This window comes from Podarcis muralis, chromosome 9, assembly GCF_964188315.1.
Source record: "Podarcis muralis chromosome 9, rPodMur119.hap1.1, whole genome shotgun sequence".
Classification (NCBI taxonomy): Eukaryota; Metazoa; Chordata; class Lepidosauria; order Squamata; family Lacertidae; genus Podarcis; species Podarcis muralis.
The window spans coordinates 78735721-78751185 of record NC_135663.1 but is presented as its reverse complement, the minus strand read 5'-3'; the positions used below and the strand labels follow the sequence as shown (position 1 = coordinate 78751185).

Genomic DNA, 15465 nt, shown 5'->3' with positions numbered 1-15465 from the left:
TCCTGGTCCACAAAGCTGTCAGTTGGAGTTTTGTTTATATGACTTATCCATAATGTTTGGAATTCACACTTAACTTGGCAGACATCCCCCAGTGTGGAGAAAAATTGCAGCATTTGAATGAGGTGGAAGTTCAGTGTCCTGCAGACTCTGTCAGCAAGTCTTTTTGTGGTTTGAGTGATGTTGGGTTTCCTTTGGCTTTTGGAAAAAAATCCATAACCACAGAACTGGATGGCAACATAGTGGAATACCAATATGGTGAAAAAATTAATTGTCTCTGCCTTGATTTCAGCCCAAGTTTTCAGCGACAGAATGCCATGAGCTTATGCCAGCTATTTGGTGGTCTGTATGAATCACTCTATCTAGCAAGCGACAATGCAAAAAATATATTTGTGCCACCATGTCGTAATTACTTTACTGTGATTAATGGTTATTACCAGATGTTAAGTATTGTGTTCCAAATCCACACAACAAATCTGAAAATATAATATTTTATCTTTCTTCTTTGCCATCCTTTACATTATTGCCCACATATTTCCCCCTTGAAGCATACGTAGTTCTATCATTGGTGCCAGGGTTTATGCAGACACAAAAGAACCCCAAATTCTGCACCAAGAAAAGGGAAGTTATGTGAATCGTATAAAATGTGCATGCAGGGAGGGTAGCTTAAGAGTAGTGATACATAATTTAAAGTGCTTCAGCTAGTTATGGGAAGAGGCAAGGAAGCACATCTCTTAGAAATCTTACTCAGCCAACTCTTTGGCATTAGAATTGAGTAGACAATGAAGAAGTGCACCTTCAGAGGTGACGTCAAACTGTGCCTGCTGTGGCTGTAGAGACCAAAACAGGAGAGACATGTTTTGTTGCAGCTAGGGCAGGTGAAGGCGTCCGGTTTTGCTGCTACAGATGCACCATGGCGTTTCTGCTCTCTGCGCTCCTCCCAGCGGTCATTCCTTCTCTGGTCACTCTGGATACATGATCTGACTGTCTGTTTCCAAGCACTGCGGTCGTCTGCAAGGGATTCCCCTTCCCTGACACCTGCATGGGAAAGGACCCCCAAAACACACATGGGTGCTGTTGACTCATTTGTGGCACAGGAAGTTCAGTTGGTTGCAACAGCTTAGTCTTTATCAGCTTTCTAGAGTGAGAACGGAAGAGTATGCTAAACTGTGAAGGGGAAAAGTGGTTTTGTCCGCTGAAGGAAGGTGGTTTCAGGAAAGCACTTCTAGAGATACAGATGGAATTTGCACTGCAGACTAAAAGAGAAGGTGCTGGGACATTAACAAGCAAAACCATGTTATACAACTGTGTCTGGGATGCTTTGCTTACTGTGAATAAATGGGCAACTGATGAGTGTTCAGGGACTTTCACAAAGGTACCACCATGTTTCTTGATATCCATGAATCTTTTGCTAGCCTCTGGCTGTTTCAAAGCTACAATTTCTGCTTTCAAAAAACCGGATTATTAGGAAGCCAACAATTTTCATCTAATAAAAGGAAAAGAGAAACGGTATGAATGCAGTTTTGCAGTTGAAATCAGGGAGCATCAGGGGTAGGCTGAGACCTTAGCAAGTGTTGACTAAGACTAGAGTGCAGAGTTGGAGCATGGTAGACTTTGGTGGAGGGGATCTGTTCCAGAATGAGCAGCTTTGCTTGCCTGATTTGATGAGTCCCCTTCCAACAGATTGTGCTTCAATATTTGCAAATAAAACAAATATTTGTTAATAAAGCAAAAAATAGACTATAACTCTCCAGTGCTATCTCATACAAAGGAAGCTAAGTACTTCAACCCTGGATTTCTCACCCATGAGAGAAATTGAAGCACATAATGGCAGAATATTTTTTTGCTTAGCTGGTTTTGCCAAACCACCAACTTAAAACGACAACAACAAGATTCCATGCATATGTTGTGAGTCATGTACTGGATCTGTTGCTCTATATTCCTCCTTATAGCATGAGTATGGAACAAAGATTGTTTGGTCTACAATTTCATCTGTATTAAGTGGTACCTCCTGCAGCAAAAGCATTAATTCTTGTTTTGGCTACAACAGCTGATCAGATTTTAGTGGCACTTAAGCCTGCAGGGGAGAACTGCACAAGAGCTCATGATGCATCCATTATATTCAATTTTACTGCTTTTAATTTTAACGACCAGTAAAGTTGTCCCACCTCCAGCATTCTAGAACTGAGATGTAGAAATGTCACTGTAGTCGTGCCGCTTTAATAACAGAACTTGCCACAGTTTGAATGACTGTTTTCATAAGTAAAATTTGGCAGGGGTTCTGTATTTGCTATAGAAAATAGTTGACATTTCAGACATTTGTATTTCACATGTTTGAAAGCAGTTGACAAGACAGCTAACTTCCAAGTTCTGCGGTGCCTGAGTCAAGAAAAACACAACCAACTTGTTCAAGCACAGGTCTACATGCCAAAATACTTTGATGATATTATTTGCCTGTTGTGTGATCCAATGACTTTAAGCGATTTTATGAGGGGAAGGAGTACTGTATATTGGGAATGAGTTAGATTGGTTAGATTGTGGAAACAGAGCTTCGAGAGGCTGGTGGACAAGTGAGCTGCCATTGCTGAAGGTGCTCATCTGATTTATTCCAACCAAATGGCCCTGTTTGGATATTTACCCGGCCAAATATCCTAATTCTGAGACAAGGGAGCAATCAGTGCAGTGGCAGCTGGTGCCCGTGGAGCCTGACAGGGCAGAGGGCAGAGAGACCAACAGCAGTTTCCGAAAGATTTAAAGAAAGTATTCATGTACGCCACCACCGCAGCAAGAGTTGTGATTGCACAGAACTGGAAAAGGGAATGTTTACCGACCAAAAAAGATTGGTTGACCAAATTAATGGAGTACATGGAGATGTACAAGTTGACTGGGCAGATAAGAGATCAAACAAAACAAAAATTTTAAAAAGATTGGAACATATTCAAACAATATTTGAAAGACTATTATGGGGAAGTTGAAATTTTGACTGGTTTAGAATAACTCCTGTAAGAATAAAATACTAAAATATAGCGGAAAATCAGGAAAACAAACTCATAGACGTGTTAAGAGAGGCATTCAAATAAGTACAAGTGAGGACCCAAGTAAGAAGGGGAGGGAAGTCAAGTATAAAAGGAATACGAATGACTCAAGCAATTAACATGTATTTAGAAATACATTTTGCCATGAACGTAAATTAAAAGAAACCAATAGAGATGATTTGCAGAGAGAGAGAGAGAGAGTTGATGACCGGCAGAGATGAGGGATTCTCGCAAGCCCCTTCCTCCTCCCTGCTGAGTTCTACAAGCGGCCGCATAGAAACTAAGGGGAAAGAAGTCAGTGCAATAGCGGTGGAGGCAATGACTATTGGTTGTAAGTCAGAAGAGAGGTGGGTGCTGACTGAGGGCAGTTTCAGCTAATTGGGAGAGTGCTCTGTTTGTCCTGAAGGCAGGGGGTGGCCCATCCCATTTTGCTGCCTGAGGCGAAATGGGAAGGTGCCGCTCCTGCCCACTGCTGCTTCCTCCCTCCCCACTGCTCTGTTTACTGGAAGCAGCGGCTTCTGACGAGATCTCACAAGACTTCGTGAAACTGTTGTGAGATCTGGCCAGAAACTGCCACATCTCTGGCAGGGGCAGCAGGGCACCCGTGGGGGCACCAACCCGTGTGATTCCACCACCCGAGACAGCTGCCTCTGTCCGCCTCATGGGTGGGCCCTCGGCCTAAAGGATCGTTCTCCAATGAACACAGGCCTGAGATGCATCCAACGGGGGGGGGGGGAGTGACGTCACACATGTGCATGATGTCACACGTGTTGCACTGGAGAACTGTTGTATCAGGAGAGGCCGCTCAGACCTCCTCCTGATGTGACATTCGTGTGCCAGGTCACGCTAGTCTGTGCACTGTCTCCTGACACTGTGGGGCCCAGGGCAACGTCCCACCAAGCATCCTCTGCCCCCTCAAGATTGAAGGGGAGCTGAGCCCCATTCTAGATGACCTGGGGGGGATGTAGAGGCCTCAGCCCCATACAGTTGGCATACTTGCCACTGAATCAGCCCCCTTCCACACCCCTCTGCTGTGGTTCCCCACCCCCCATTACCTGAGCCTAGAGGCTAATAATAACAGAGACACCTTATTTCTGTGGTTTAAAGTTGTTTTAAAATGTTTAATACTGTGCCTTAATTGGTGTAACCTGCCCTGGAATCTTATGGTGAAGGGTGAGTTAAGTAATAGTAGTAGTTGTCATCATCGTCATCATCATGATGATAAAGATAATAATGATGATAATAATTATGACAGATCATCCAAGTGTCCCTATTTTCCAGGGACATCCCTGATTTAGAGAAGCCGTCCCAGTTTCTGATTTCCCAGAATGTCCCACTTTTCCTTAAAGGTAAAGGGACCCCTGACTGTTAGGTCCAGTCACAGACGACTCTGGGGTTGTGGCGCTCATCTCACTTTATTGGCCAAGGGAGCCAGCATTTGTCCGCAGACAGCTTCCAGGTCATGTGGCCAGCATGACTAAGCCGATTCTGGCGAACCAGAGCAGTGCACGGAAATGCCATTTACCTTCCCACTGGAGCAGTACCTATTTATCTACTTGCACTTTGATGTGCTTTCGAACTGCTAGGTGGGCAGGACCAGGGACCGAGCAATGGGAGCTCACCCCGTCGCAGGGATTTTCCTTCGGATGTTCCCATTTTCAGTGAACGGTGTGGTGTTATCCGACCCCCGGACCATCTGAAGGCAATCCTGTATAGGGAAGGGTGTTTTTTTATGTTTAATGTTCTATTATGTTTTTATACATGTTGTAAGCTGCCCTGGGTAACTGGGGAAACCCAGCAAGATGTGTGGGGTATAAATAGCAAAATGATCATCATGGAATATTTGCAGCAGATAAATGTTGGAGAGTATGTTATGATGGTGGTGATAGGTTCATGTCTGAACACATTCACAACAGTATTTCTTAGCTTTTCTACTGTAATGGTACAGTACACATGAACACACAACCACAGAGGCAGACTCTGGGGCTAAATTGATGTCTATGAAAAGTATGTGGTCTCGTCAAGGCCAACTGGTTTAGGTAACGGTAAAGGTAATGGACCCCTGGACGGTTAAGTCCAGTCAAAGGCGACTATGGGGTTGTGGCGCTCATGTCACTTTAAGGCTGTGGGAGCTGGCGTTTGTCTAGACAGTTTTCTGGGTCATGTGGTCAGCATGACTAAACGGAGCGCACAGAAATGCCATTTACCTTCCCGCTGCAGCGGTACCTATTTATCTACTTGCACTGGTGTGCTTTCAAACTGCTAGGTTGGCAGGAGCTGGGACAGAGCAACGGGAGCTCACCACCATCATGGGGATTCGAACCACTGACCTTCTGAACCGCAAGCCCAAGAGGCTCAGTGGTTTAGACCACAGCGCCAGCTACATGGCCTCAGTGAATTGTATAGAAGTTATTATGCAGAAGTTGCTCTACAAGCTGTTCAGCATTTCTCCAAGTTGATCCTTGACAGATTGTGTTGGCTCTAGTAACCGGTGTGTATTTTGTAATGTTTTTGCTGGCACATACATTAATTATTTTAGTGTCAATTTTACAGAAAGAAAAGGAAAACAATGAAAACAACATCCAGCTACATTCATATTTCTGTATTTCATCTTGGCATCATGTACAAAATGCGGGCAAAATGCCACCTCTTGCTTTGGCAAAGTTTGCAAGGCGTCTGATTGCTCTGTCTTAGGGCCGAGCTGGATGTGTGCAGGAAGATGCTTAGCTGAGGACCCCGCTACACCCTAACAGCTGCAGAGCAGTGGGCAGGGTGTAGTTTGCAGCAGAAGAAAGCAGTGTGGGGCAGGGCTACACAGGCCCGGCAGCAGAGCCAAGCAACTGGTTTCAGGCAGCGTCATGGAGCATAGACAGGAATTGGTGTCTGAACGGTACAGCAAGAATAGAGGCCATATGGTGTGGAAGGGTGCCACTTGACTCCAGTTTAGGCAGCAAAATCTCTTGGGCCAGCCCCGAACTCTTCCACAACCCTCCTGCCACCATGTTATTTATGGGTTCCTAAAATGGAAATGGTTTACTTGTGTTTTGCAGATTGCCAGATGAACGCAGATTTTCTGTCAATTTTCTGTTCCCTGCCATCCCATCCTTTTGCTGTATAGCATTGCCAGGCATAACCTTCTCTTCCAAGAGTAAAAGCTGGCATAAATTAATTGGTTGTCACAAGCCACATAGTCATACACATGTAATGTTTTTCAGGAGCAGAGCTGTCAAATCTTTTTTCTTAATGCAAGATATATATTTTCGCAAGAGCACCAGGGGAAATTGCCCATGGAAAATAACGCTTTTAAGGTTGAGGCCCAAATTGCCTGCCAAACAAATACAGTAGGTGGGCCTCCACAACTGCACATAATTTGGTCTTCTAAAATAAGGTATGCTATTGAGATTGGCATAGTATATTTAGGTATTTTTTTCTGCCTGAAACAAAGTCTGTTGGTAAGATTCTTACAGCCTAAGCTTTAGCGCATTTACTTAGAAGGAAATGCTTAGAAATTAATTATTTTCATAAAGCCATCAAGGAGAACCCTAACTGATGGAACATAAAGATGTACATAATTTGTGTATTTTGATATGTGTGCACCTAGAATGTGTTGTTATGTACCTATATGTGTGTATAAATGCACATATTTTAAACAAGTGCCCATCAACTACTGTTAAAATTTGAATTAAATAAGATGAATTGATTGTCTGCACATTTTGCATTTTTTCCAGCACCAGAGATGTTTGTGTTGTTTTGTGTCACAAGTTTGGCCATCTGTACAAGTGGGCAGCCTCTTCTCAGCCAGTTTAAAGGCGAGCATTATTCCACAAGATACGTATGCAGCATACCTGGGTTGCCAGGTGCTGCAGGTCTTCCTGGAGATAATGGATTACCTGGACCTCACGGGCGCATTGGGATCCCGGGACGAGATGGCCGAGATGGCAGGAAGGGAGAAAGGGGCGAGAAAGGCAATCCAGGTACTGAATATTCATTCTCTTCTTTCTTTCTTTCTTTCTTTCTTTCTTTCTTTCTTTCTTTCTAAAACAAAACTCTCTCAAAAGCATTTTATAATACTGAGTGGTATTCAGCTAAGTTTTACTCAATGTTATCACAGGGAAATTATTGAGCCTGGCTAGGTTAGGTTCATTTATTTCAGTAGGTCTACTCTGAGTTGAATACCACCCCTAGATTCCAATGCCAGCCCTGTAAAATGCTTTATTGGAAGTATTCAGCACTACGTAATTCAAATTTGTTTAATTTTGTATTGATTGTCAGGAGTTCATTGCATTTGTTCCATTCAGTTGATTCTACTTGATGCAGCTCTTAACTAAACTTAACTTGCTCTCTTGGAAATTAATATTTTAAACTTAAAAAACAGGCAAGATTCACATTGTATACTTTGATAGCCTATGTATTTTGGTGGAGACAGTGGGAGTCCTGCTATCAGAGAAATATATACCTTGGGCAAATAAAGGAAGAGAATTCTTTAAAGCTATATTGCCACTGGCTGTGTGCTTCATTTGTATCTAATAATCCTGGATTATTTGTGTGTTTAATAATAACTGGATGCTAGCCAACTAAGTCACATATTAGAGCCTTTGAAAACAATGGATTTAAGTGACTTTCTTTTCTTTTAGGTTTAAGAGGGAAGACTGGCCCTGTAGGACCAGCTGGGGAGAAAGGAGACCAAGGAGAAGCTGGCAAAAAAGGACCCACCGGGTCAGGAGGTGTGAAAGGCAGTGTGGGTCCTGTGGGTCCCGTGGGTCCCAAGGGGGAGAAAGGAGACAGAGGAAAACCAGGTTTACCAGGAACCTGCAAGTGTGGGCAAATAGTTCTAAAATCCGCCTTTTCTGTTGGGATCACGACGAGTTACCCGGAGGAAAGGCTGCCAATTGTTTTCAACAAAGTCCTTTTCAATGAAGGAGGGCATTACAACCCTTCGAACGGGAAGTTCATATGCGCCATCCCAGGGATCTATTACTTCTCCTATGACATCACTTTGGCAAACAAACACCTTGCCATTGGCCTGGTCCACAATGGGAAGTTCCGGATAAAGACCTTTGACGCCAACACAGGGAACCACGATGTTGCTTCCGGGTCCACCGTCATGTACCTTCAGCCGGAGGACGAGGTCTGGCTTGAGATCTTCTACACGGATCAGAACGGTCTCTTTGCCGATCCCACGTGGGCAGACAGCCTGTTTTCAGGATTCCTCCTGTACGTTGATACAGACTATCTTGACTCCCTATCAGATGAAGATGAACTGTGAGGCTGGAGATAAGCAACCTCTAAGTGAACTCAAGACAATGAACAGAATCTGGCCTTCGCTGTTACTGAGACAAATCAAGGGAGGATTTTTGTTTTGCTGATGAGGCCTCCGAAGCAGAAGACTTCTCCTGCAGTAACAGATGCTGTCTGCTGCTGCTTTTATTAAGCAGATGGTTCTACTAAGTCGATGTACATAACAGTCCTCTCAGAAACCATGCTTATAATATTTAAGCAAATGTATGATAATGTATATGCAGTTTTATATAAAATATGTTGAGTAAATGGCTGGATTACTATTTCTGTAAAGCTAAATATAAATGATATCTGTGGTAAATACTTTTATGGTTCAAGGGAGGTAAGTGTTAATAAAGTAATGCAGGGGGAAATTGTAAATGCAATTATACTGCTGTTCACTCTTTGAAATGATTTGACCATAGTCAAGACTTGGAAAAGTGTGCAAGCTGATTCCAGTATGCCTTCCCTCCACCTTACCTGCCACCCAAATAGGAATGGAATTTTCTGGGGAAACTCAGAGCCAAACGTATCCACACAGGTTTTTAAAAATTCCCAGACAGATCCTTAATCTCACCTATTAGCTAAAAATATGAACAATTCTATGCATAAAATGTTTGTGTTTATAAAGGCCAGGTTTCCTAAGTTAAGCTGCCCATAAGCATATAATATTAAAAGGTAAAAAAAAAAGGTAAAGGACCCCTGGACGGTTAAGTCCAGTCAAAGGTGACTATGGGGTTGCGGCCCTCATCTCGCTTTCAGGCCGAGGGAGCCGGCGTTTGTTTCTGGGTCATGTGTAGCATGACTAAACTACTTCTGGCACAACGGAACACCGTGATGGAAACCAGAGCACACAGAAACACTGTTTACCTTCCCGCCACAGCGGTACCTATTTATCTCCTTGTGCTGTTGTGCTTTCGAACTGCTAGATTGGCAGGAGCTGGGGCAGAGCAACGGGAGCTCATCCCGTCGTGGGGATTTGAACCGCCAACCTTCTGATCGGCAAGCCCAAGAGGCTCAGTGGCTTAGACCACAGCGCCACCCGCATCCCTGCATATATTATACATAAGAACATAAGACGAGCCTGCTGGAGCAGACCAATGGCCCATCCAGTCCAGCATTCTGTTCTCACAGTATCCAACTAGATGCTTGAATCCGCCACTGGTTCAAGACAGGGAGATGCACCACTTCATCCCGGAATTGATGACTAAGATTCTACCCAGTGCCTTAACTGCCACATGATGCTGAGGGTGCTCAGCCAGATTAAATGCATTGCTGGCCAGCAGGGTATGAAAGCAGACAGTGCCTGGCCAACCAGTGAGTCCCTGACGAGAAATAAGGGCTTCTCATTCGCCCACTTGAAGTTAAGGTTTTGTCAGGCAATTACGCCCAGCAGACCAGCCACAACGTGATCTCTAACCACCCGGGGATGGTTGCTAGGAAAAAGGGGGAGGCCATAAACATGGCCCACCCAGGAAAGGGGGTGAGCCGCCATTGCTGAGCCTCCTTACCCAATTGCACTCTCATTTTTCATCCCTGCTTATAACACATTTTCATAGCAGCTACTTCCAAATTGATCGTTGAAGTGATAACATGGCAAAAGGCAAAAATAATTCATTATTTCCAGCTGTGCTCGTGCCTCTAAGTGCAGCTACTCACCCTCTGTGTTAACAGCCACATAAAGCTAAAATGAAGTGTGGTCTCACAAGTGTCTTAGCCACACCTATGACTGAAATTGAGTCACTAATATACGTAGCGGGAAAGACAGATGTTACCCTTTAACGGGGTCATGACAGCAATGGAAAAGTGAGTTCAGTTTCCTTAGATTTCCCCATGTGGATTATGTATTTTCAACTGCTGAATAATATTGGCATGCATTTCCTTAAACAAGAAACATCTTAATCATTGCTCTTGTAGGTACTGGCAAAAACTGCTTAGGAATATGGGTGTATTTTGTTAGAGACACACACAGCGTGCCCCACAGCTACCGCCCATATTCAGCCCGGCCGTGTTTACCTCAGCGTGGCTGGCATGAGGAGAAGCCACATCTTCCATCACAGGCTGAGCCAATTCCAACTGCTCAGCCCCTCTCCCTTGCCTCAGGAGGGTTTTGGCATGGACTGTCTCGTACGGCACCAGGGAAGAAGGAGGATCACAGCCTGAATGATCCTGGTCCCACATGTTCCTGTACCAGATTTCAGCATGAAGCAGCTCCAATGAGTAACAGCTACAGAAATAAGCAACAAATATAGAATAAACAATGAGTAGCAACTATAGAATAAACAGCACATCCCCAACTTCGTAGCTTTTCTTGAAATACACACAATGGTGATTTACAACAATGGTTTGTTTGAAAGCCCGGCAATTTATTTTTCACTATTTGGTAACAAATATGGGTCGCAACTGACCGCTTTAGATAGAGAGCATGCACAAATCACTGCAGGTTTTTCTGCTTGCTCTTGCTCCCCACCATCATTCTGCAACCCATTTGATTTGTAGCTGAATGCTGAGACAGGAGCCTGTCTTGCCCCTCCTGGTGGCAGAACACAGTCCCTGGCATCTCCAAGTAAGGCTAGGAAACACGGCAGCCTGAAACAACTGCGTCAGTATATAGACAACAGTCAGCAGCAAGATGAACCTATACAGTGGTACCTCAGGTTACATATGCTTCATGTTACAGACTCCGCTAACCCAGAAATAGTACCTCAGGTTAAGAACTTTGCTTCAGGATGAGAACAGAAATTGTGCACTGTCGCCGCCGCGGCAGCAGGAGGCCCCATTAGCTAAAGTGGTCTTCAGGTTCAGAACAGTTTCAGGTTAAGTACAGACCTCCGGAACAAATTAAGTTCGAATGTTTACATTTTCTTTCTTTAAAAGAAATTTAAAATGCTGTGTGTGTGTGTGTGTGCATTCATTCAATGTTATGTACATTTGTTTTATTGCTCCTTAAGAAAAAAGGTAGCATTCATTTTTAAATATTAAAGAGACTTCTTTGGGAAGTGAGTTAGTGACCTGACTTGTTTCCCACAAGCCACTGCTGTGTACAACAGCTTTTGCTGCAAAGAACGTATTTCCAAGAGAATTACATCAAAGTTTTAGGAAAAAACTTATTTCCTTCAAATTTAGAAACTTCAGGGAGGAACAAAAATATAAATAAAATTATTGGGCACACTGAATTCTTCCCTCCCCCAACTGCACAGCTAGGCATGAAGAAGATGTAGAAGAGATGAACAACTCTCATTATTCACAGGTATTCCATGGCAGATACAGAAAAGCTCCTCAGAAAATATCAATACTGGCAAAATAACAGCAAGATGCCCAGGGCTGTGCGGGGGGGGGGGGGGGGCCTCCAGCACCCCACATTCCCAGCTGTCAATAGAGGTAAAAGAACACATTTCTAGCATTTCATAGAATCAGAATTATAGAGTTGGAAGGGACCCCCCCCCCAAAGGCCATCTAGTCCAATTCCCTGCAATGCAGGAATCTCAGCCAGAGCATCCATGACAGATGGCCATCCAACCTCTGCTTAAAAACCTGCAATGAAAGACAATCCACAACCTCCCAAGGAGGACCTTTCAATGTCGGACAGCTCTTACTGTCAGAAAAACTGATGGATTTTGGTATCAGACAAAAGGAGTGGGAACTATTCTGAGTGCCTTTCCTTGCCACCTGAAAAATCCTTCCAGGTGTTCAGGGCCTTTGTACTAGGGTTGGGGAAGGCTGGGAAGCTGTGGCTCTCTACAGCTTCCTTCATCCTGACCAGTGGCCATGGCTGGCTGGGAGTTGGGAGCCCAACAACATATTGATGGCCACAGGGTCCCTCACGCCAGTTTTGTACCACCTGTGGCCAGTTCCCGGTCTCTCCTCATGTCTGTTTGCACAGTTAAAACACTTTTCTTCTAGCTGGTAAGTGGTGCTGGCAAGTGTCCATGCTACACCATTCATTCCAAAATGCTGCCTGGCAGCTGAAGAGTCTGCAGTCGGAACTATTTACATCTGATGGGGCCTGTGGCATAGCATGGATTGCCAGCGCCCGGGGCTCTGCAGAGGGGGAGGGAGGGAGGAAAAAGGACGGAGCATGCAGGCTTATTCAACTGCCTAATTATGTCCATGACACCTAGGAGATAGCAGCTGCAGAGATAAGAAGAGTCATTCCTATTTCTGGGGAGGGCACTTCCTGGTTTGCATGGAAAAGCCATTTTCAATGCAGCCTGTGATGGAAGCGCACAGCTCTATTGAGGCAGCACCGGGTGTTGAAATTTTGTGCCCCTTATAATTTTGCGTCTGGGGCAACCGCCCCAGTGGCCCTCCATGCCCCATGCTGGATAGCGCCCAAGAACACTTCCATAGCCATTTGGGAACTGCACAACTCTGGCAGTGTAAAGGAAGGAGATCTAGAACATGTGCAAGGAATCTGAAAAACAAAATTCATGCCAAGAGCAAAAGTGATGCTTGTGATAAGGAGAGTGAGCCCACAAGTAGACATGATGTGGGAGATTGCCTGTCTGATACTATCGGTCACAGGGGGAACCTTTAGATATTATACTGGTATCTATATTATTTCTAAAAGAGCAAAAGTAGCTGTGTTGGCCAAATTCCACAGTAGGTCAATACCATTATTAAATCAGCCAAAATATTGCAAAATAGTGAGCAAGCTCCCCGTAACTCTATATAAAGCTAGTTTACCTCCCCCTGAAAAAAGTTCTGAAAAGTTTCCAAGTATATTCATTAGGTTATAGTGGCTGTCAAGACATAAAACCTGTTTACATAAGAGAATGTGATCTAATGCTGTGTTCTAAAATACCCATCAACATGACTGGCTACTAGTGCCCATTGGACCTTCTGTTGCCTGGTAGAGGCTGAGCACATTTTATTGTAGGATATAGGAAAAGTGTCTTGAGTGTGTGTACATTACGGCCTTGCTTCCCATTTTCAATGAAAGCAAACATTTAAAAAACAACACCAACACCACTTTTTGGCAGTAACAGATTTAGCATTTGATACATCTTTAATATGCAGCATGGGTTTATTTATATTTTAGTGAGAAATTTGGTGAATCAATAAATGGTAACTGTGGCTTAATGTAGAGCATCCAGTTCATTTTTATAAATCTGTTCCAGAAGGTGATAAATCTGACTCAATAAGCCATTAATCTGAACCCCTAGGTGATAAATATGGCTAGGAAAGCCATCTATCTGAGTCAATAGGTTATATATCACCTACTGAACTGCATCTGCCCTGTCTTATTTAATAGTTATATCTTTCCCTTTGAGTAATTTATCTTTTCAAGAAACAATTTATTGCTTGCTGTTTAAATTCAGCATGTAGGACATTTATTGAAGGAAGCATACACGTTTCAGTAGCATGTAATGTGCCACGTGTGATTTTTTAGAAGCATCTCATGCACACATCACATTAGACTGGGATGGTCTTTCCGTGAGACATTTTTTCTTGTTTTGTTACACACTTTTGACTTGCCATCCATCATCTGTAGAACAAAACGTTAGTTTATAAAGTAAATTAAAATCAGAGCTATTGAGAAATGTAATCCAGTGTACTTAATTGCTTTTTTTAAACTGAACTTGTTGATAGTAAATCACTTTTAGCTGCTAGAGGGTGCTAAATCCCAGTGATTTGACCAAAGTCCAGTTCCTCAATTAGCTCTTTGCAATTCAGAGCCATATGTAAATTAGCCAAGGTGTAGTGCAGTATTAGGAATAGACTCCTCTTGGGAGGCAAAGTCACTTGGTGAAGCCACCTCTCTCATGGAATTTCTGATTGCCTTCCATTGTATTCTTGCACATAAGAAAATGGCTGCTGTTTTCCCACATAGGATAATTCTAAAAAACCAGACTGCTGCTTCTGCAGACACCATTACAGAGGCAGCAAAGTACTGTATATTCACGACTCTGCCAGTGGAGGGTCTCATGTGTGCAAGCACAGTATATCTTTAAGAACAGACTGCACAAATATTTACCGTACTGCATTCCTCTATTTAATGCACAAAAATATTTATTGCACATATATCCCGACTGTCATAATGGGAATCAGTGAATCATAGAACTGTAGAGCTGGAAAGGACCAGTGGGGTCATCTAGTCCAACCCAAAATGCAGGAACCTTTTCGTCCAACATGGGGCAGAAAACCACAACCCTCATGCTCTCCTGACTGAGCTCTCCCACATAGTTGGCAGCCTGTTGGGCCAGAGAGATCTAGGTTTTTAAATCCCTGCCCATCCACAAAGCTTAAAAGGTGACCTTGGGCCAGTTACACTATCAGTATCACTATCAGTATTCACATGCTTGTTGTGAGGACACAGGATAAATTAAATCATAAAGCAGCAGCAATGAAGGGGCACACTGCTTCTGACGTGGCTGGCAGCAGTCCTTGACTCTGCACAAGTCTCTAGGATCCTGTTGTTTCACATATCCTGCCAACTCTTTATCCTCATAGCACTGACATGAACATTGGGCTTTGCCATCACTCCCTGAAGCGGTCTGCCAAATGTGACAGATCTTTCCTTAGCTGAGAAGGAGAAGAACTGGAAGAAGATATTCCATAAACAGAGTTGCCAACTTCTTATATGGCTCTTGTGCCGGCAGAAATTCCCACTTCTGTTGGGATTGGATTTTTGTCTGCTTGGATTTTTGCCTGCTGCACGGTACTTAAAGCCACACAAACTGTACAGCAGTGGCAATCCCAAAGATGAACAATAGGATAGCTGGTGTTATCTATTTTTATTTAATTTCAAACATTTAGATCATATACAAAAAGGAGGTTTGTGACTGGAAAATGTACCATTGTCATCCTCTTCAGTGGCAAAAAAGAGAGCTCTTATTTTACCTGAAAAACTATTATTATTATTATTATTATTTTATTTAAAGACATTTTGGACAAATGCATGCAAGTCAACAGAGCATAATGCTTTTGCATGGAACTAAGTACTGGATCAGGCCTGGGAAAAGGTACAAGGGGGCAATTTTATACTGCTCTTTGAAGAACTGAGTATTTGCTTTGGGGGATTTTTTTGGTTGAACACCTAAATTTCAGGCAACCTGCAACATGGATTGATCTCAAATTTTTAGATGAATTATAGCCTCACAACTCTATTGCGCCCACTGTCCTGCAAACGGTGTTGGCAAGAGTCTGGTGCTGA

General features: G+C 43.5%; 1 protein-coding gene across 4 annotated transcripts in view; it reads left to right on the top strand.

Moving 5' to 3' along the window:
- The window catches only part of C1QTNF7 (C1q and TNF related 7), a 41152-nt gene extending 32457 nt beyond the window's left edge, over positions 1 to 8695 (top strand). For 3 of the 4 annotated variants that reach the window (XM_077934521.1, XM_028745020.2, XM_077934522.1), the window contains exons 2-3: positions 6761 to 7006; positions 7667 to 8695. In XM_077934521.1, the coding sequence (XP_077790647.1) occupies positions 6769 to 7006; positions 7667 to 8298 (870 nt within the window). In that variant the 5' untranslated portion in view covers positions 6761 to 6768 and the 3' untranslated portion in view covers positions 8299 to 8695. Of the gene's footprint in view, positions 1 to 4600; positions 6421 to 6760; positions 7007 to 7666 lie in introns of those variants that run through there. The other variant, XM_077934520.1, reaches the window with a different exon arrangement.
- The last annotated feature ends 6770 nt before the right edge of the window (positions 8696 to 15465 follow it).